Genomic DNA, 22,223 nt, shown 5'->3' on the forward strand with positions numbered 1-22,223 from the left:
TTACTTTAAAGTCAGCGTGTAAAACCGACTGGAAAGTGTTAAAAATCAAGTAGATAGGGTAGTGGTGGATGGGAATCAAGGCCATACCCTTTCTAATAGCTCTTTAGGAGAGATTTATGATTTTTTTTGATGTTTTCTTTTTCCTTTTTTTATAGGGGGGCTTTAGTACCTCGCCCCAAACATAGATTTTCCAGTTTGTATCTTTCATCTTTGATAAACTTGAAAATCCCTCTGAGATAGGATACAGTGCAGGTGTACAGAGAGAAAACCTAATGGTGGTGGAACAATCTTTGCCTTGTTGTGTTCTTTTATGGAATAAGTATAGGTCTACTAGTTTTTCCTATGTTCAACAACCAATTTTAACTTGTAAGTAGTCTTTGTAATTTAGTAGCCATGAAATAATGTATTCTTAACGGCTGACATTGTGAGCATGCCCCTAATCTTTTTTTTTTTATGAGGGCACACTTACAAGGATGCTGTGCACATCAATTGCTGCTTCTCTGAAAATTACTGGGTTCTGTGTACCTTCTGTAATGATTATGACTCAGTTAAAATCCTTTTGTTTGTGATGTTTTTGTTTGTTATGAGATGCAGATTAGTGCATTCTTGCTTTTTCCAAAGTGCAGTGTAAAAAGGTGAGAGCCAGATACAAACGAACAGTAACTGTCTGTTAATTGCAGGCCTTTGGTTCCAAAGGGTTGTTTGAAAGCTTTCAGGAGTAAATGTTACACTTCGCCTTGTCTGATTTCTTTCTGTTGACACAGGTAATGGTTTTATTATTATGCTTAAATAAGTCAGAAGAAATCCTTTATTGGGACTTTTGAAGGATATTTTTGTTTATGTAACAAAGTTAGGCATATCCTGGGTGGATTCTCTGCTTTTCAAATAAAGAAATTTTCTGTTGTACAAGTGGAGAGAATTAAGCATTGAAAAGGATCTCAGGTTGCTCTTTTATGTAGTGATTTGACCACAGCAATGGAAACCAGTCCTTCTTGATTTCTCATTGCACCTACTTCACTTCTTTTTGTCTGACTCTACCTCCTGTCCTTCATTCTTAGAAAAGAATATCTTCTTCACACATCATCTGCAATGTCTGGTGTCTGCAGTGCCTTATATGTTGGATGCCCATTAATGTCAAAAGTACTCCTTCAGCTCACTTAAAAATAGGACAGATGTATAGTGAACTGTCCTAGGTAAGGAATGTTAATTGTGCTTGATCTGGCTTTTCTTCATAAAAGGCAAGGATATTCTTTGGAAAATCCCTCCTTATACATACTCATTTTCCTCTTTTTTTTTTTTTTTCTTCCTCCTCTGCAGCATGTACTTCTGAAAATATGTAGAAGTAGCAGCAACCCTGAGACTTTTTGCTGAAAAGCTCTTCATTTGTTAGAAAGAAGAGATTTAGGTTTGTCTAACTAACGTGTCATGCTAAGAAATGGGGTTTTAAAACTAAAATTCAGTAACTTCTCACCTTTGTCTCCCATTCTAAATAGTGTGATATCTATGAGATTGGAGCTGATACTGTACATCAAGGTGTTTGGACCCAGCCCACTTATCTGTGACATCCACTTTTTGTTCATTAACCTCCTGAAAATATCACAAGCTGTGAAAGCAACTCGTGCTTTCCTTCTGCATGGATATGTAGGAATTAGGTTTTTGATCACCTGACTGCTTTAAATACTTGAGGCTGTCCTCTGCAGTAGAGGCGAGTACAAGTTTGTCTTGGGAGAGGCACCAAATAATTGAGTGCCTAAACCAGGTGGTTTTACGGAGAAGAAAGTGTGAATATAGGTTATGATTTTTTTTTTCCATAATTGTAGAATTAGTTGTATGAACTGTTTTTCTTATCCTTAGATTTCAGTGATACAGTTCAGACAGCTGCCGTTGGCTTGAACTGATTGACTCCCTGTCCTTAATCTGTTGAGGTTTCCATTAAATTCGTAATGCTGATGGAATCTTTGCCTCACTTAGGGTTGCCCATGGCAGATTATCCAGAGCTTTAGGAGTGATATTTCTCTCTTGTCGAGACTACCTCATATAAAAAGATAGTTGCCTGTTAATTAGAGTGCAGTATGCACATCAGAAGGCATTTGATTATAGTATCTACTTAAGTCTTCAAGCAGGAGTTACCAACTTAAGGTGCTTGATTTCCACATGTCTCTCATATGTGTCATTTGTTTTTGGGACTATGACATGTGCCTGTGCTTATGCTTGCACAGGGACTGCTGGCTGATCTGGATTGCTCACTGGCTTGCTGTAATCTATCTGCACATCTAGTCTAACCAGATGCTATCCCACTGGAACTTCTGTGGAGCTCTTATCTTTTCCCTAGGAATTTCTGGAATTTCCTTCTCCCATGGCTCTCTAAGGTATCCAGATATGTTGTGCCCATCAACCATATCTGGACTATGATAGTTCAGGTTTTAAGTAGTTATGTCTACTGTAGTGAGAATTTCTTTTTTCTCATGTTTAGCAGGTATGTCCATAAAAAACTTAGGTGCTCATGCAAGTGTTAACAGAGGAAGCTAGAATCCTGAGTACCTTCTTTGTGTCTCTTTGAAGTTTTTCATTCAGTGTTTCTCTAGGGCTGTTGAAATCAAAGTTAATTTGAAGGTGTGTCTGAGATATCTTCTTTTTCACCTGTTCTGTGTGCTTATGCACAGCTGTAGCTGAAGTTTGACATTTGGTCCTCTGTGCTGCGTTGTCAGAGGGAAGATGCTTGCTGTAGTCAATGTGGTGTGCAGTAGCCTTGAGAAACCTGGTGAAAAGAATGTGATGATTCAGTAGAGATTATCATGTTTTTATTATATCTAGCAGAGTGCTGTTGAGGCTGGTCTTTAGTTTGGTCTTCAGATATGTACCTCATTCCTGGGAGGAGCCGTGCAGTGAAAAATAGAGTTAATTCACTGCGTTAGTTCTTAATGCTTGATCCTTCAATTTTCCAGGGAAAAAAATGAAACAGAAGTTTTAAACTCTGAGGACTTGCCATGGAAGACTCAGAAGAACATCGCTTCAGCTCCGTTGAAGAGGAAACCAGATACTGGAAAGAGTTGGCTATGAAATACAAGCAATGGTAAGGCAGTGGTTTCATTCCTTGAAGCTGTTTGATAGGATGTATAAGCAGTGCATGCCAAGACAAATAGCTGAATTACCTTGATTTTTACCTCCCTGTGTGGCGCTATGTTGAGTGGCAGCAGTAGCAATGCAGTATCACTCGTTTCAGCATAGACTGCATCAGCCCAGAATCCTTCGTGCTTATCTGAGCAGTGAATTAGTGCTGCAATGACCTGCTGCTTTTGATCCCTTCTCTGGTTTTGAGTAGGACTGTGTGCTGGAGAGGGGCATAGAGCTTTCTGTGCTAGCAAGTAGTATTTTCTTCCTCCAGTGTACAAGAGATTGTTTTGATTTATAAAGGTGAATTCTGTTGCTGGAACTGTGTTCTAGTGCTGAGAATACACAGGAGGAACTGCGTGAATTCCAAGAAGGGAGCCGAGAATATGAAGCTGAACTAGAAACTCAGCTGCAGCAAACAGAGTCCAGAAACAGAGACCTTCTTTCAGAAAACAATCGTTTGCGAATGGAACTGGAGTCCATTAAGGTAAGAGTGGATGATACAGTAGCTATGTATCCTAAGCATAGGTGAATGAGACTGATGTGTGCAGATTCAGCTTGGAAAAATCGAGAAATATCCATCTGTAATCTGCTTGGAAGAGTTCTAAATATTTCAATGTCTCAGCTATTGTTTCTGGAAATCTTTAATTCAGAAAAATGTTCTGTTCCTCTGCCCCAACTTAGCCTCCCCCCCACACACAATCTTTTTGGCATTAAAAGCTCTGTGCCTTACTTAACTGCATTTCTTCTGACACACTGGTGACAGACTGGTGTTCTCGCTCTATTAGTGGCATAGCAATATTAAATGCTCTGCTTATTGTATGGAGTATTGACCTACTCTTTTCCCCATAGTCACATAAATCCATAGAAGCTGATGAGTAAGGAGAAGTTCAATGAAAACTTGCAGTTCATTTGGTTAAGCATAGATTGCTTTCTTCTGTTGTAAGAGCCGAGAGAAAAGGGCAATGAATGAACTGAAGCAGTTGGGAATGGAAATAGTAGGAACTGGCATAAAACTTCTAAAAAGTGGAGAGTAAATGTTTCAGAAAACCTTATTTAATTTTCACAGTGGATAAGTTTATAAAAACATATTCTGCTTGAAATGAGCATTTTAACAATTGGTTATTCATGCAGCCTGAAGGTTGCAGTAACAGCCTGCAGTGAAGGAATAGAGGCTCCATTGATGGTCAGATCAGCTGATGGTTTATTACAATTGGCTGAAAACAAAGACTCAAACCTTGCAGTTCTGGTCTTTTATCTGAATCAATCCAAGAGCGAAGCATTAAACTCATGAAGCTATTGAGCAGCGATGTGAACTGAACTGAACCAAGGATTGGTGTCTACATCTAGGTTAACACAAGTGAACTTTATAAGGCCTGCACAATTTCAAGCTTTGAATTTACCAGCTTGATGTGTGTGCTTGCTGCTCCTTAGAAGCTGGAGTTCAAGGAGTTCATACCTTAAGTATGAATGGAAATAATACTTTTGAAGGCTTATTTACAGTGTTGAAAAGCTAGCTAAAAGTAATTTGCTTCTTAGAGAGCTTGTGGGGGCTCTTAAAGCCAAAGTGCATCTGTGCTTTCAGGGATCAGGTATTATGATAACGTCACCACACTTAACTAAGTAGAAATTAATAAATTCAGAATGGTTTCTCTTTCCTTCCTCCTTATCTGTGTGTTATATGCACTAAAGCAGCTCTCTTCAGATTATCAGTTGTGGTAGGCTATGTGCCATGGTTTTCAAATTCCAGTATGTGGATTTGTTTTTGGTGACTTCAAGTGTGTTGAATTCTAAACAGAAAAGAATGTCAGGAATGCTACTTATCTAGCAGTCTTGTAGCTTTAAAGTCTCTGGCATGTTGAATTCATCCAGTACCAAGGTGGTGGAGTGTATGTTTTTGCTGTCACACGATGTCTGGAAGTGATAACTGGAGAGAGGTTTGTACTGGTGAAGTTAACCTTCTTCCCCACTGGTGTCTTTTCTAAATATATTCTTATGTGCATGCTGTAAAGGAGGACAGTTTGTTCTAGATTCATGTCTGAAGCCTGTTGCATAGCTGCACCTGAAATGTTTTATAATCAAGAGCTTTGAACCTGCTTTGGGTTAATAAAACCTCAGCAGTAGTGAAGAATCCTCCTGGTTCCTTTAATACTATGTAAGTGTTGCACTTGGATGTTCTTTTTCTTGATGCTTAGTTCCCTAAGTATTTCTTGATTCTTTCTTAGAATTGAGAATAAGTAGCTTCTTTCTCACATTCTGCTTTATGAATTGCTGGAGCTCCCAAGGCTCAGAAATTAGTCTCGTACTGACATCCTGGGGTGAAGCGTACATGTTCATCCCATTCTCCAGAATCAGGTAGAGCAGATGGCCTTATAGCCTTTTCAGATAATTCCGCTCTGCCCAATGTATTTGCCTCACAGACCCTATAGGTCCTCTCTGTGGCATTACTTGGTGTTATTGCTCAAAGAGGTGCTAGTTCTTGGGCCTCTGTGTTGTGGTTGTCACCTGATTCTTAAAACAGCAAAGCCCTTCCAGCTGACCCTTTTCTAAAACAAACAAACTTTTAGATTGCAGGATGCTGTATGATACGGGAGCTCTAGGGCTTTGTGTCCTTTGCCTGTTGAGATACCTACAAGTACTGGGCAGGACCCAGGCATACTGTTTTTTTTGTCTTGTCTTTGAGTGGGGAATTACACAAGTAAACTAACAAGTTGTTGAAAGGTAGAGTTGTCTGCATAGATTCATAATCATTCATATTCATAGATCATAAGATTATCATACTTTGTGAATGGAGGAGAGATGGGGAAGTGCAAGAGAGAGCTGTCTGGGAGAGCAGGAAACAGCTCTGTGCTGTGGATGTCAGGAACTGTTCCCCAGCACCATCATTTGATAAAGAGTTATAAGAACTCTTGTCTATTGTCAGCCCAGAAATATGTGAGCAATTGGCTTTGTTGATATTTTAGTGTGTAAGCTCATTGTTCTATAAGTACTTCACAGGATCTTTTTTTTTTGCCTTTAAAGGGACTAAGGCAAAACCAAGTCCCTGATATGCTGTTTTATTTGTCCTTGACTAGGAAAAGTTTGAAATGCAGAATTCAGAATGGTACAGGCAAATCTCTGCATTGGAAGATGACTTGTCACAGACAAAAGCTATTAAAGATCAACTTCAGAAATACATTCGAGAACTTGAGCAAGCAAATGATGACTTGGAAAGAGCAAAAAGGTGACCAGTCTTCTGTGTTCTCTTCTATCACCTCAGTTCTGTCCTGCAAATATGGTGACTCTAAGTAATTTGTAATGTTGGGCTTTTTAGCGCTGCCACTCTGAACTAACCTGAGCTAACTACTTACCTCGTTGATGGTTGTGATGAAGGTATTCAAGAAAAAATTATAGATTAGATTTTTTTCCCTTCTGTTACTCCAACTGCACTATTTCATATTTATAAAGCTAAAATTAAAACAAAAAGTAATCCTAACCCAAAAGATTTTACCTTCTCTTGTGGGAGAGGGAGTTTCTATACTGCTGGTAATAAAATCTTGTGTGTTCTCTTTCAGAGCTGCTATAATGTCTCTTGAGGATTTTGAGCAGCGCCTAAACCAGGCTATTGAAAGAAATGCTTTTCTGGAGAGTGAGCTGGATGAGAAAGAAAACCTTCTGGAGTCCGTGCAACGTCTGAAAGATGAAGCTAGAGGTGAGACAGCAGATCTCCTGTTTTCCCCGCCTGTATTTGTTCAGTCCAATCCATTTATCTTAGTTTGACTTTCATATTGTGTCTTTTAAATCTGCCATCTGAAATGGTGAAGCTTCATGCCTGTCTGCCTCAGTCGTTGAACTTGATTTAGAGGAGTTTACAGGTGCTAGAGTCTGTTTTAGACTTCTAAACTGTAGGGATGCTTTGGGGTCTTGAGGTGTTACAAAAAGCCAGTCCAGCTAGGGCATGTGCTTTCTGACTTCCTGTAACCTGTGAAGGTCCTCTTTAGCAACCATTAACCTCTGTTGTTTCCTGGCCTGTGAAAACAGTAGTCAATGAAACACTCATAGAATGGTAAAGCAGTTGGGCTGTGACTGCCTTTCAGTTAGCTTTGACACTTAGCCTTGTGGGCTAGTTCCTCAACACGTCAGTAAGATTGGATGGAAAAAATGGAGGAGATGCACAGATGTGGAGCTGAAGAAACACTTCTGACTCTGCTCAGATTCTGTGACCTTGAGTGGTTCACACTAGCTACAGTCAGTCTATGGGACAGGAGTTCTCTGTTGCTGGCTAGATGGTGATGGTTTTCACTTGGCCTTAGCCTCGGCTTCCTTGATATGGATACCAAGGTAAAAGGGGAGAGAGTGCAGTAGGTAGGAATCTCAGCCTGGTAGGGAACTGGGATGTAGCCAAGATACTTCAAGTTGCAATCTTGATGTGCCTCTGCTTACTAGTCTGTAACACCTGAAAGTGTTAATTCACTGCCTCAAAGAAAGTCATGTGAAAGGGTATGAAGCTTAAATCTGGATAACAGCAGCTGAACTAATACTATAAAACAACTTGAGCTGCAATCCCAGAGAAGCCTTTAGTATTCATCCATATTTTGAGTATATGCCTGGAGTGGTCTTTACAAGGATAAATGATTTTGTTCTGCTGGTAGAGGTGAAGTATCTTATGAGCAAAATAAGCTCTCTCAAATGCTTTTTATCTTAGTGAATACTGATTCTAATGACTCGCTGCTTCCTTCGCAGATCTACGGCAAGAACTTGCAGTACAGCAGAAACAGGAGAAACCCAAAACACCAATGCAAACTAGCCTGGGAACAGAAAGAACAGACACTGCAGTTCAAGCATCCTTATCTTTGCCTTCAACTCCCTCCATGCACCGAGCACCCAACATCAACATTCCCACCCCTGCGACATTTAGGAGAGGTGTGTGACGGAGAACGAGCACAGCAATGCGATGGCATACCCTTGTTTTCACCGTAGATTCTGTCTACAGGAGAAATGGGAAAATAAGAGCAGAGCTGCGCATTTCAGTTAAATCCACTTAAATACAATCAGTATGATCTCAGTATTCACTGACTGCTAGTTTGGAGTCTTATTCATAGACTGCTAGTTTTCATTTGATGTGGATTGTCCAGTAATAATAATTGTAAGGGACTAGGTGAGCTTATTAGGACTCGATTATTTGTTCACAACTATTCCAGAGATGCTGGGCTAATTTAGGGAAGATTTTAGAAACTTCTTCATGATTTTTTTTTATGCTACGTTTCCGTTACTTAAAAAGGCTTCTCTGTGAGGGTAGATGCTTAGAGAGAAGTCTTCCTTTTACTCTGGAACAGCAGTACACTGGCAAGTCAACCTAGCTAGCTGTACTAAATTACTATCTCTGCTTTTGTGCTAATAGAATCAGTTACTGAAATAATCATCGCTCATTAAAAATAAGTGTTCCAACCTTCTAATACTAACTCCTATCTCCTCAGTACTTAAAAAAGTCAGAAATTTGTGTAGCTACGTATCAGAGATTACAACAAGGAGATGTACTGTCACATGTTAGTGACTGAATATTACAGTAAAGCACTAACAAAGATTGATTGTAGGCTTTGATACTCTTAACCTAATTTTGTGAGGGAGAACTCTCACTTCCTTGGTAAAAGATTGGAAGATTTATGGTAAAATGAGATGATGGCCCTCTCTAAGAACACACTTTTGGTCCTGCTGCAGTAATAGAGATGCAGAGCAGGCTGGTAAAACAAATAGCTAGAAATTTAAACCATGGCTTGTTTAGAGACTTCAGTTTAGGACTTAGTAACTTGAGCTATCTCAGGGAGTCAGTGCTTCGTATTTCTAGTGGACGTGAAGGATTTGAAGGTCAGATACAGAAAGGTGAAGGTACTAATGTTTCATCTGCTCTATATGCCAGGCAGTCTTCTGATTTTGTCAAAGTGGGTTTTCTGTTTGTTTTTCTGTTTGTTTTTAAACAATGGGTAATGTATTTAACCTGCCCTGTAGGTTTTGAGGACAGTTACTGTGCAACCCCCCTCACACCTGCTGCCAGAATATCTGCACTTAACATCATGGGAGACTTGCTGCGAAAAGTAGGGGTAAGTGTTTACCTGATAGCCAAAGTTCTTGGAAAGAAAGAGCTGTCCGAAAATGTAGCCAGGATTCAATATCTGCACTGCTGCTCAGACAAGACTGGAAAGCCCATCTCAGCAAGCAAGTTAGCTAAGTGTGGCCTTGAAATTTGGCCTTGATTCTGTACATCTCTGAACAGCCCTGAAACAAATAAGACCCGTCTCTGCTTTTCTGAGATCTTCTACAGGTGTGGAGTCCTGATCTCTTTTCCTCTCCACACTTCTGAAAGAATATGTGCAGAAAAAGACAGACTGGCATGAGTAAATGATAAGGGAATCTGTTCTGTTGGAGAGCAGAGAAGAAAGCAGGCTGATGCCTGCTGTCCAGTGGTTTCTGATAAAGTTTTCATTAATACTTCAGTTGTTGTTTTCTCAAAACCTAACCAAGCATAGGTTAAGTACGACCTAATGCCTTGATGAGCTAATGCTATGTAGTTTGACATATAAAATAATGCTCATGCTGGAAAGTTATCACATAACTTCCTCCTGTCTTTTCCTCCATGCTCCAGTTTTTCTTGTACTGGCACAAGTATTTATACGACTTGATGGGCTGACTTGTGAAACTACAGCAGAAAGTTATCTTAGCGGTGCAGGTGGAACCATTTAGGAAAGGAGCCTGTGGTAGAGAATAGGGTATCTGTGGCTCTGGTGTACTACCCAGTACACACAACCTGATGTAAGTTTAGGGAAGTAGATAGTTCAAGATAGTATACAGCACTGATGTCAAGAATCTGCAGGTTCCTCTACTAGATGACTCATTTTAAAACATACTAAAAATTGTACTCTGTGCTTTTTTTTTTTTTGCACACTGTGCAATTTTCGTGTCAAAATTGCATCTTGTGACATTGTACATTACCTATCTTTACCTCAGGCTTTGGAGTCCAAACTTGCCTCCTGCCGAAACTTTGTGTATGACCAGTCTCCAGACAGAACCACAGTGTCCATGTACATGAACAGAGATGTCCTTGAAACACGCATGAGTCCTCATCAGCCTCTGTGTGATACAGGGTTAGTGCCATTCTAAAGTCTTAGTGAGAACTTTTTGACTGGTAATGTTCTGTTTCTTGTTTGTTCTTTATTTTGGTAGAGCCAGACCTGTTTCTGAAAGGAAGGAAACTTAGTTATTCAAGATTGATTGCCATATTTCAGATCAGATTAAAAATTGTAATCACTGCTGCTGAAATCTGAAGACTAGCTGTGATCAAGATCAAATTCAAAGCAATTGTAACACTTGATAATAAAACCAGTGTTTAAATGTGAGCAATACAACAGAGGAAGCTCATGCTTGTTGGCTTGGTTTGGTTTATGCTTTGTTCTTGTGCAGTAATGAATCAGCAACGTTTTGGCATATGGGGACTTGCCTTATCACAGTTAAGATTTTTATCCACATGAGGACTGGGGGAGTGGGGAGAAGTGAATAATAATGAATTTACTCATTTGAATGCTTTATAGTTGCTAAGATGTAAAACAAACAAACAAAAACCACCAGTTCAATAGGTAATAGCTTTATCTCTTTCCTCCCATTCCCAACACATGGGAAATTTATAAGATTATTGCAAATTAGAGTTCAGTATACTTCAGTAGAGTTCAGTTTTTTGGTTTTTTTTTTTTCCAAGTTTTCTCAGTATTTATAGTACAGATTACTGCAGATGCAACTATTCAGCCAGATCCTTGATCTGGGAATACTTGTTTGTCCTGTTAAACGGTGCCCAAAGTTGTCATGTGGAAAGAATGTTCCATGTAGTACTTACTATTGCAGCCTGGGGAGAAACCTACAAGAAAGCCTCAAGTCTCTCACTACTCAGAGGGAAATAGAATCCTATTTTACAGTGGAGAACTTAGCCTAGTTAAGTAACAGATTCACTTAATATTCAGGCCATTGTTTTGTTTTTGGGTTTTTTATCTGTTGGCTTCTCTGCCTTACTGTTGCATTCTTGTAAGTGACCAGTTACTGTGACTGAGATGGTAAAACTGAGCAAGAAATGCTCTAAATTCTGCTTTGTATTTGCAGGTTAGTGAAACGCCTGGAGTTTGGAACAAGACCTTCAAATATTCCAGGACCAATGAGCCATCCTTCACCAAGTGTTGTTAAGATGCTGCTATGAAAAGGAAAATAAAATCTTATGTACATATAACATGAATATCAGTAGGCAACCAGACAGAAGTGTAAGAGTAGGTGAGGCCTGAAAAAGAAGCTACTACAGATAATGGCATCTTATGGCTTTGCCCTTTGGGCTTCTATGCTGTGTTGTGTGGGTAGTGTGATGAAGCGATGTTGCCTAGCAGCACAGGACATAAAATTGCTTCCTATATTCATTGCTGTGAATAACTCCTGCTTTGACACTGCCAGTTAAAGCTATTGCCCCTTTACCTACACTGGGTTCCCAGTGCAACTCTAGCTTTTGGCTTTTGCGGGTTAATAAAATCACCCATGATGTTCTGGCTTTCTGGTGCAGTCACCAAAGTTAGAGGAGTGGTTATAGGTAGAGATTGGTGTATTTCTGTGGAGAAACTGCTCAGTTCTTTGTAGGTTGCATGCTGGTCAGAATCTCGCTATGTGAAATTCTGCCTGGTGGTTAAGCTTTGTAAGCAAAGATTTACCTTAAAGAGCAGGTAACAGTTAAAAGTTGAGGAATGCTTAATACTTATGGTACTGAGGAGATTCCAGGTGGTAGAGAACTTTGCCCTGAATTAGCCTATAGGTATACTTTTGCTATATTATGGCCCATAAGGCCTGGCTGTTGATTGAATTTCTAGTTCTAACATATTAATAAGTGGGTTTTACTACTTTCCAGACCTCTCTTTATTACTGTGCCTTGGGTATTTGTGAATTTATCTTATTTTATCTTTGTTTCTCTTTAATAAGAAATGTTTCAGCTGTTACTAATTTAGCAATGGTTTTAGCTTGAAAAGTCCTTTCTGCTGGCCAAGTATATCAGAATAGTGAGTTCTTTTTTAAGTTGTCGTGTTTCCCCTACAGAAATACACTACATTTTTTTTTAAATGAAGTACACTTACAGTATTAATACACATTAAACTTGCACTTACAAAAGCAATAATGGCTAAACATTGTTATATATGTGGAGAGAGGGAGAAATTTACATGACAGTGCATAATTATTTTGTTTTTTCAATGTGAAAACAACTACTGATGCATCTATTTCTCTGGAATAGAAAATAACCACAGACCATTCCCATTATTCAAGCCATCTACAAAGTTGGCTTAACTAGGGAGCAGAATAAAGCTTATTTTGAACGCTAATTATTCACTTTGAATTTTTTTTTTTGCAAGTTGTCATGCTTACTGCATAAGTATTTGTCACAGTTTCTTTGCTGTTTCTTATCAGTGAAGCCTAAAGATACACTGTTTGGTGAAATTATATGCATATTTTTCTACATTTCTTTCTTGTTCTTATGGTTTCCTACTTTAAGGAATTTTACTCCTGTAGCTAATGATGCCTTCTGGATTTTCACAGTGCTTGGCATTACTCTTAAAATCTTGAACTGAGGCTGTAATCCGTTCTAGTTTTTTGTCCTCTTCTGTCACAGAGTTGGCACTCTTTTCTTACCCATAAGGAGCTAAAGCATGAGCTACTTCGTTAGTTGTGCTGTCACATGAACTCAGTGGACAGTGTAGCCTGATCACTCAAGACGAGTTCTCTGTGTGATCTTGTCAGAATTTGCCTGCTTAGTGAGCAGTTGACTTCTGTTCAGGTTGGGAGTCAGCACTGATATAAGGTAGAGACTTAAAGTCAAGGCTTTGTTGGAGCTATGGGTTTGAAGCTAAAGTGGCTACTGATATTATACTCTACAGATGTGTTTTTAATGTGGCTACAGATGTAATCAGACTATAGGTGGGAATGCTATTGAGAGCTGTCAAAACAATATAGTGCAGATCAGTTGCCTCTGTAATGATGCATCTGTTGACAGAGGAATATAGCTTGGTGTTATGGGCTAACCTTTGTAGTCAGCTAATATCAAATATCTGCATTCTTGCTTTGTGTGTGCAGAGGGATGGGGAAAGAATTGGAAAGGTAAAAGTTCAAGGAAAAAAGAACAGCTCTCATTGGTTGAGACCAAGACAGTTTAATAGGTAAAGCAAAAGCTGTGTCTGCAAGGAAGGCAAAATAAGGAATTTATTCATTGCCTTCTTTGCCTTCAAGCTGCTGTGGAGAAAACTCTGCCCAGCCAAAACCAGCACTTAGGAACTGTTGCAGAAGGGTTCCTTCTGCAGTGTCACAAAGAAAAAAAAGTATCTCTTGAGCTTTATTTTGCTTTGCAGAACAGGGTCTAAAACCTAAATTCCTCAAGTGGTAGGTAGTGCTTTAACCACTGGACTGTTAGGCTTTTGAATTATCTAGATGAAGTCCTTTTAGAAGGGCACGATGTTCAGTTTACAAGTTCTAATCCAAGTATTGGTGCTTAAGGCCATTTTATTGAAGTCTGACTTCCTCAATCTCCTTCTTTGCACATGTGCAGGCTTACCAGCTTAATAATAGTTCTTGAACATGTTGACAGAGCTATGCTTCTTGACTGACTATACAGTGAAAAGCTTTTGTCCCCTTACCAGCTTGTCATTGTAATCACTCTGAATGGATTCTTATTTAAGCTCTTCCTTTTCTATTTGCTCAAAAAAGAGTATTATTTGGGGTCTGATTCTGCTGGCTAAATGGTTTCTGCTCTTAAGCTGTCATGTTCGTAATCTTTCTGCCTTGTGGAATAATTATTAGTTGTAGAAGGTGATCATCAGTGGTCAGGATGGATGCTTTTGCATGATTTGCTCTTCCTGTAGTCACACGGCTTTAAGGTTAATCTGCAGTACAGTGTAAGGCATCAAGGAAGCTCTCTGTACTCAGTTTAATCTTCCTGACTTTACAGTGTGTGGTTCTCTACTGCCCCAGTGTGACCAAAAAGCTGGCTGCTATCTGTGAGTATTAGGGCTGCATGGATTGGTGGCAGTTCCTGGTAGTGGCCAGGAGTGGGCTGCAGACCTGCTGAAGTGATCCAAAAACAAAATTAACTGCATGCTGATCCCTTAATATCAAATAGCTTGAGCTTAGATCAGTGTGTCTAGTGTGGCCTGCTGTTTCTATTTGCTTCCAGCCTGCTTTCAGAGGCTTTAGTGGGAACTACCCATATACATGCAGACTAAACATGTGGGTTCAGTTACCTAAACACAGGCATTTAGAGCCCTATCTGCTTCCTGGATGCTGCACTAGAAGACTACAAGTCTCTTGTAGGTGTTGCCCATCCTTGGGTACATCCTAGGGTTTCTCAGCACCATGTCTTCATGAAGTAGCTAACCTTGTCTCATGTGCTTTGTGTCTTTTTTTTTTTTTTCAGCTGAACATGTCTTTCAAAAGCAATCACTTAGAAGATATCAATTTTTCATTCTAGCAGTTACAGTTGATGTTCTCAGAAAGATATCTGAGTTGTAAAGAAGTTGTATTGCATCTTCCATTTCCTTCTGGTATGTTGTATTGCACCCAAGTGACACCTGCACACAAGAATGTTGGAGTGGTTTTTATAGACTTTTATTAGTGTGTAAGCACATCCATGGTGCATATAAAACTGTAACAGTTGATTTAATTTGAACAAATGATATTTTATTTTTCAGTATGTGATTAAAAAGGCATTTCCACCTTGTGAATGGTGCATCAGGGGTGTAGTAACCAGGAAAAAAAAAAATACTATATTGAATACTTAAGACAAAATGAAAGTTTAAGAAAAGATTAAATGACCAATGCCTTTTTTCCTGCAACAGTCCTACAAATCCTTTGTAAACTTCAGTTCACTGAGATTTAAATTGTCTGAACTACTGGAACTCACTTTCTTGGAAGATTCTTTGTGAATTGCTCTGAGTTTATAACAAAACTTCTCAAAAACATTTCATGATAAAAGTTCTGGAGTACTTTTAACATGAATCTATACATTGGAGACAAGGCAGTTGTGCTTTCATCATCATCAGAGGAGTGGGTGTGTGTGACCTTGACACTAAGAGTAGACTTAAACAGTGCTAAATATCATCCTCCCCTTGCTGCAGTGCAATTTTAAGCGTGTTTATTCACTGGCTTTTCCATTGAGATCTCCATCTCTTCCATCAATTTCTTGTTCACCTCCATCTGTTGCATTCTCAATTACTCTTCTGCCTCCAGATCTACGTGGTGGGGCAAAAGATACTGGTTCATTTCCTCTCCTGCAATAACAAAATAAAATCAGATGTTAGGTCATTTACAGCCCTCACAAATAATCATAGAGTTTTGTAACAGTACTTGTGGGTCTGAGGTTTTTAAAACAAAAACAGCCAAGACAGACAACATAGTTGTCTTCTCTGTAGCTAACATGTGGATAGATTGATACTCCCACTTGCTTGGAACTGTGATGGGATTCCTGTTCTTGTCCTTGAAGTCTATTCTAAATTGTTTCATCTGCTCCAAATGCCCTATTTTTCCTTTCTATTTATTTTTCCCCTATGGGATTACAACTGAGTGCCCTTAGAAGGGATTGGGAAAAGGGAATTTCTTATTCCCACATCATCAGTGGAGCACTGATCCTGCCTTTCTCAAGGATCAAAACACAGAAAGCTTATGCTGAATTTTTGACCTACAGTCTGAATAAGCTCACCAGTTACAGAAGACTAGTGAGGCCAGAGACTGGAGCAGTGCTGTGGATGTCAGTGGGTGTTTTCTGATCCCACAGTCAGGCTGTGTTGCTCAGAGTACCACAGGTGCTGTGATGTGGTGTTCTAGGCTGTGAGTAGCTCCAGCCTTTTCCACAATGCGGGGAGGAAGCCATCACTGTGTTTTGGAACAGTATAATTCATGTGCTGACGCTCAGTAGAGACAATGTCTGAGAGAAAAGCTTGCAGAAACTGTTTTTTCCCATGTTACCCCCTTTTTTTTTCCCTTTTCCCTCCCACCCCCATAGATTTCATAGTTACAGCCCAAGCCAAAGACATTTTGGTCCTCAAGGTTAATATCTTTGGGAGGTGTGAGCAAGTGAGACAGAAGATGAGTATGTCTCATCTTGGCCTTCACTGCTTGTGTGCTACAAAACATTGGAGTTTTGTAACATGGCCTCTCACTTGCTCTTAATTAAGCAAACCTTTGTAAAGGCTTGAGACCACAGACATGAGCAACAAAATAAATTCATGATCACTGAATGTTATGCCAAAATGACTAATTTGGTATTAAAATATATCCAACTCTGCACTTTTGGGTACAGCAATCATGTGTAAATATTTAAAGGCTTGTCTTGTCCTTGCAAAAGACTAAGCCAGAGTTGTCCTTTCTGCAGCAGCTATTCAAGTTCAAAGATCAGTCTTCCATATTAGGAAGTAGATAAGAATGTTGGCCGGCCTAATTTATTTTAGAGTACAAACCAAACCTGTATTTCCAAGGTAGAACACATTGTGTACATATATAATTTTTGTTTTGTTTTTCCAACCCATTATGGTAACTTAATTTTGATGTGAGCAAGCAACTAGCTAGATAATAACACTTAAGATCTACTCTTAGCCTTAGTTCTTCTGAGGCATGTATTAGAAGACTTTAAGATAAGGGTATCTTCTACTTTCTACTCTGTTGTGTTTAACAGAGTAAACCAGCAGCATCTACTACTTCATGATGGCAGATATTTGTTACTAAGCTCTAGTTAGGTCAATAAATTTGTTTGATCTTGTCAATGAAGATCTCAGTCTTCACCAGGAAGAACTCTTTGGCTCCCTTCCCTCCTTGGGCTCTTGCTGTCTAGACTTATATACAAGGCATTTATCAAATGGCTTTTTACTCTCTTGTAGTTCGTTGGAGTACTATAAAAGAACATATTACTGTTGGAGAGTAACAGAGTGTAACCAAGTCTTGCAGTACAGTTTTGGCTACAAAAAAAGTGTACTTCCTTCAAATTGGTATTAGTCCTGTTTATAAATAATCTTTAAATCTGTTAATCTAAAACAGGTTTATGGCTTTGATAATATTCTTGTGATCATCTGCATCAGTACTTTTAGAGTAATGCATACAGCTGAGGCAAGCCCTAAGCATTAGTGTTTTGCTTAGCATCTATTTAGTCTACCTTTGAACAAGTGCTACTGGAGTGATGCTTGAATCACGCTCTGGGAAAATTAGGCTGACTGAAAGGCACATGCAAGGACAAGACAGCTTCTTTAAATATTTGTGTATTCACAGCGAAATTCAGCATATATAAAATAGAAGATATACAAATATTACAAGGCAGTAGCTCTTTAATTTTTGCAACAGCGGGTGTTATTCCTAGTTCTAGAGAATGTGATGACATGTAATATAATGCTGTGCTGTATTACAGTGTTCACGTTAATTTCTGTGTCTGTGCTTTACGTTTCAGTAGCAGTAGACAAGCAACACACTGTAGACAAGCAAGGTAATGTCTGCAAAATAGTTTTAAAAGCCTTAGTAATAGCTTTTGTAAGCAACCACAGGCACAGTGCTATGTAACAAAAGGCACAATTTCCTTTTATTCATGATTGGATGGCATAAATGTGTAATAAACCACATGCAAACAAAGTATTCTAAAATTTTGTGAATTAGGTAGGGTCTTACCTTAGACTCAACATTACAATATGCTTAAGAAATAATGTGAAACACTTAACATGCTGTGACACTTCATGTTCGTTAGTGCTTTAAATCAATTTTACTAATTAATGGTGTATTTGATTTGCAAATTTTTCATCTTTGGCTGTAAATAGGTGCAAAAAAAAAAAGACAATTGACATGCAGAAAATGTCAGAGTACTTTATTGGGTACTCTGTTGGTAGAGCTTATAAGAAGTGAGAATGCAACACTGGTAAGTCTACGTCAGTACGTAGCCTACTTGTAAGAAAGTTGTATTGCTGATGAACAGTTGATGGTAGCTAGATTATTGTAATATTTGTTTCTTTAAAAAAAAAAAAGTTAATGCCAAGATATCCAAGCCTTCACAGTTTGCAGAAACCTCACATAATTTTTACTTGGGCCAAAGAAAATGGAATTTGTACAACACAAGCTAGCTGCAAAGTTGAAGGCATGGTACCTGCTTAGTCATGCGAAGGTTCCTGTGTCCCTCTGAAACAGAGATAAAGAATCCCGGGCAGTTATACTAAGCACATAGTCATGATCAGAGGTAGGTATATTACTTTTAAATAATTAAACAAAGTACATTACCGCCAATTACAGTACATTCAGGTAAAACAAAAATAATCTGCTATTCAATGTAAATATCCTTTTCTATGTAAAAAAGGCTGAATGCAGCAGCTATTTTGTAACACAGCCAGTAGTGTGTACCAACCAAGGTGGTACTAATAGAGAAGGCTACCACATGCTTCTTTGCTTTGAAGTAAGTATCTACATCTGAAGTTGAATACATGTCAATGGAAAAACTCAACTACAGCAGCAAGAACACAACTAGGCAGGTCCTTTAGTTTCATTTGAATTACTTTTTGTTTTTAGGTAGGAAGCAGAGTTCTACAGTTTGATGATGCAGATACAGAAATTTCCTATGAATCAAGTCAGCCTCTGTTTCAGTGTCTTAGTGTTTTCAGACCCAACAAGTGCAGGAAAACTCAGGTATGTATCTGACTGTTCACAGCTTTATCTTTTTCCCAGTCAGTTTTAGTAAGGAAAATGCAAAATAATATTTTGGTCTTTCTTTGATCTGATGACCCTATATAAGGAAATGTGAGGTCCAGAAACCTTTGAATGAGAGTTGCATAACCTGCTTTGCCTTTTGCTGTCCATGAAGATGTGCAAGACTTATCACAGTCATTACATATGAGTTGTGCATGTGTGTAAGTTTGAAAAGCATGACCATTTCTACTCATTTGTAACTGTAGAAATATATATGGCCACAGGAGTATTTCCAAAAGCAACCAAGCCTAATTCTGTTCCTATTTAAGTCAACAGGAGTTTCAGATAAAAAATAGTAAGGCCTATGCCATCTTGTCACAGTTGTTGATCTCTCAGCTAAAATCCTGAGACTACTGCAGTCCATGGTATGCACTTCACCTTCTGACTTCAGCTTCTTGTTGCATTTGCCAAGCAAACACTGCAAAGTTACTCCTTGCATTCATTATCTGTGCCTGTTTGTTACTTGAATAGATTATTTTATTTTTTACTCCTTTATTTAATACTAAACTTTCAATTTTTCCTCAAACAAAGGCACTCTACCTTAGCTTGCTCTTCAGTGCTGCAACCTCCCGGCCCAGGGCATCGTTGCTCTCAGTAGCTTCATCCAGCTCTCTCTGCAGCTTCCTGCGGTTTGCGTTGATACGCTGAGACTCTTCCTCAGCCTCCTCCAGCTGCCTTTTCAGCTGCTTGAGTCGTAGGTTGCCCTTCTCAGCCTACAAGACAAAATTAAAGTAATTCTTCAAGTTGAAATACATCTGATAGCTTTAGATTCTCACTTAAATTTCGTATTTCTATTGATATTTTTATTGAGAGTTTTCTATCAAAGGCAAAACTTAAAATCTAAAAACATAAATATAACTACTTTATGGGAGTTCAGTTTGCTGATGCAAACTTAATTGTTTATTTTGCTACACAGTCCTGACTCTGCATTTCTGGTTTGGAGGTTTGTATGTGTTATATAAAGTTAAATCTCTCAGTTGGGTACAAAATGTGATCATGGTCTCCATTTGTGTACCAAAAGGGATGTTGTGCAGAGTCTTATATATCACCATGTATAGTCAGACTGTTGCAGTTGGTTTATTGACAAGAGCTAGTGCTTTGACACTTCTCTCAGCATGGAAGAAAAATCAAATTGTCACATCTTTTAGCAAAAGGCTTTATAGCTGTCCTAGCACAGACCCTTCTTTGAGGTATAACACGGAATCTTGCTTTCTTAGGAAAAGTAGAAATCTGAAAATTTTCAGTAAAAGTTGAAAATCTCTGTGTCCTTGGCTAAGACCTTTATGATGCAGACTCATACCTGATCTTTGTATTGCTCTGCTTGTTTTTTCTCGTCCTCCACCTGCAGCAATGCATCCTTCAGCTTCTTGTCCTTCTGGCGTAATGTCTTGGCTGCAGCCTGCTTCTCTCTGCAAATGACAGTGCAACATTTGGTGAAGTGGCTTGATGTGGCACCAAGGAACCATATGGTAAAGGCCTATCTGAATGTAATAGATGAATTCTAAGCAAAATGTAAATGTCTTTGATTAAAAACAAACAAATAAAAAAACAATGTGTTTTTGCTGCATGATAAGTTCCTGAGGGAATAAGGAGATCTAAAACACAAATTGACTTCCTCAGGAAATAGTCCTACAAATGGCACAGTGTATGATAGAGAATCTGCTAAGGGTCACATGGTAAAGTAAGGAGGCAGATTCTTACCGTACCGGTAGAACTTTTCAGCAATAAAATGGTTTTTACTCAGAATCTGTAACAACTCCAATTTTAGTGGCCATATCTGTAAGGAATGTTATGCAGGGAGAGAATTTACCAAACATTAATGGTACCTAGAACCTGATTACACAAATCATATACGCATTTGTTTACTTTGTTTCATTAACTGGAACAATAAATGGATGTCTGTGCCCTCTGCAAGCCTAAGTACCTGGCCTCCTGTTCCAATTGCTCTTCAAGAGAAGCAATTTTGGCCTCCAGAGCAGCAATTGTGCTTTTGAATTTAGACTTCACAGCTCCCTCCATCTCTTGCAGTTTACTCCTCAGCTCTTTGTTCTGCCTCTCCAGTTGCTGCCTGGCATTTTCATTCTTCTGTGCGGTTGCTCGTTCTGTTGCCAGCTCATTGTTCAGTTGCTCTGCCTGCAAGGGCAAGAATGGATGCTGTCAAAAGCGTTGTGTACTTTCAGGGAAATGACAGGTGGTGATTCATGGTGGCAGTTCTCCAAATATATTTTCAAAGCCACAAATAACTTTCACTGGAATGCTAACAAAGTGACACATTGCTGTAATGAACTCTACCTGCTGCACTGCTTTCCTCATGCGATCACTCATTGCCTCTATGTTGCTGTGCTCCTCATCTAGCTCTTCCTCCAGCTGGGCAATTCTTGCCTCTAGGCGCCGTTTATCATCCTGTAGGCTTGTTCTGTAAGTTTAAATTTAAGAAGTGTACAGTTATGGCTCCGACCAATTGAACACATATAAAGCTATTAGGAACTACCTATAATTCACAAGGAAAAGAAAATCAGATAATGAAACCATTCAGATGCATACATGTTGTACTGTTAAGACTGGATATCTGTTAGGACAGGAATATACCTTCTCTTGGCAACCATGCAATTTTCAGCAGCATGCTTATAGCTCTGTGAATAATCCAATTTATTCTTACCTTCCAGAAGTAGCACTTGCAAGTTCCTCTGCCATCTCTTCTTTCTCCAGATCTGCTTGTTTGCGAGCTCTCTCTGCTGCAGCCAGATCCTAGGAGTGAAGAAAAATGCAGCATAGCAAAGAAATGAGCAAGTGTTCTGACAAAGTTACACAGCTATTAACTCTCTAAAACTGGTGTAAGCTTGGTTGTCTGGTTAATGGAATAAACTCTTAAATCATAAATGTCAGGGAAGAATTTCTTGCTTTTGAGAACAATTTGTATTGGATCATAGAGTTAATTTCCCTTTAAACCTGAACTGTGCTTTCTTCCAAAGTGTTTTTTTTTTTTTCTTTTCAGCTTGACCTGGCTATGCTCAGATGTATATCCAATAACTCCATTGGAGAGCATGAAACATATTACAAATTTTGTTTTTAATTTTCCATCTTTAGCTATTATATCATGTCAATGTAGTTCAGTAGTCTAGCTACTAAGATTATGTATATTCTGTGTAACACTGCTTTAAAAGTTTTCCATTTTACCTCTTGAAGCTGGATGAGTTCAGCTTCAAGGTTCTTGGCTTTCTTCTCATTTTCTCTGGCTGTAGCGAATATTTCTTCTCTGGCAGCCCGTGCATCATCCAGATCTCGTTGGTAGTCTTTCATCTGAGCCTTGTTGAAAAGAATAATGAAAGTTTATTTTTGTCTAGTTTTACAACAATTTCAGTGCAAAA

At 38.9% G+C, this 22,223-nt stretch overlaps 2 protein-coding genes across 6 annotated transcripts in view; one reads left to right on the forward strand and one right to left on the reverse strand.

Annotated features, from left to right (window-relative positions):
- NDE1 (nudE neurodevelopment protein 1) overlaps positions 1–12,482 on the forward strand; it is a 13,652-nt gene extending 1,170 nt beyond the window's left edge. Inside the window, exons 2-9 of the mRNA XM_003210644.4 lie at positions 2,946–3,073; positions 3,445–3,598; positions 6,186–6,334; positions 6,666–6,802; positions 7,834–8,013; positions 9,097–9,188; positions 10,093–10,229; positions 11,233–12,482. Of these exons, the coding sequence (XP_003210692.1) occupies positions 2,988–3,073; positions 3,445–3,598; positions 6,186–6,334; positions 6,666–6,802; positions 7,834–8,013; positions 9,097–9,188; positions 10,093–10,229; positions 11,233–11,326 (1,029 nt within the window). The 5' untranslated portion in view covers positions 2,946–2,987 and the 3' untranslated portion in view covers positions 11,327–12,482. The remainder of the gene's footprint in view (positions 1–2,945; positions 3,074–3,444; positions 3,599–6,185; positions 6,335–6,665; positions 6,803–7,833; positions 8,014–9,096; positions 9,189–10,092; positions 10,230–11,232) is intronic.
- Positions 12,483–14,804: 2,322 nt separating this feature from the next.
- Positions 14,805–22,223, reverse strand: part of MYH11 (myosin heavy chain 11) — a 56,116-nt gene continuing 48,697 nt past the window's right edge. For 2 of the 5 annotated variants that reach the window (XM_010719481.3, XM_031555840.1), the window contains 7 exons: positions 22,033–22,161; positions 21,515–21,603; positions 21,148–21,271; positions 20,780–20,988; positions 20,156–20,264; positions 19,396–19,568; positions 15,281–15,416 (listed from right to left, as the gene is read on the reverse strand). In XM_010719481.3, the coding sequence (XP_010717783.1) occupies positions 15,281–15,416; positions 19,396–19,568; positions 20,156–20,264; positions 20,780–20,988; positions 21,148–21,271; positions 21,515–21,603; positions 22,033–22,161 (969 nt within the window). Of the gene's footprint in view, positions 15,417–18,262; positions 18,295–19,395; positions 19,569–20,155; positions 20,265–20,779; positions 20,989–21,147; positions 21,272–21,514; positions 21,604–22,032; positions 22,162–22,223 lie in introns of all 5 variants that reach the window. The other 3 variants (XM_031555842.1, XM_031555841.1, XM_031555839.1) reach the window with 3 other exon arrangements.

This window comes from Meleagris gallopavo, chromosome 16 (assembly GCF_000146605.3).
Source record: "Meleagris gallopavo isolate NT-WF06-2002-E0010 breed Aviagen turkey brand Nicholas breeding stock chromosome 16, Turkey_5.1, whole genome shotgun sequence".
NCBI lineage: Eukaryota > Metazoa > Chordata > Aves > Galliformes > Phasianidae > Meleagris > Meleagris gallopavo.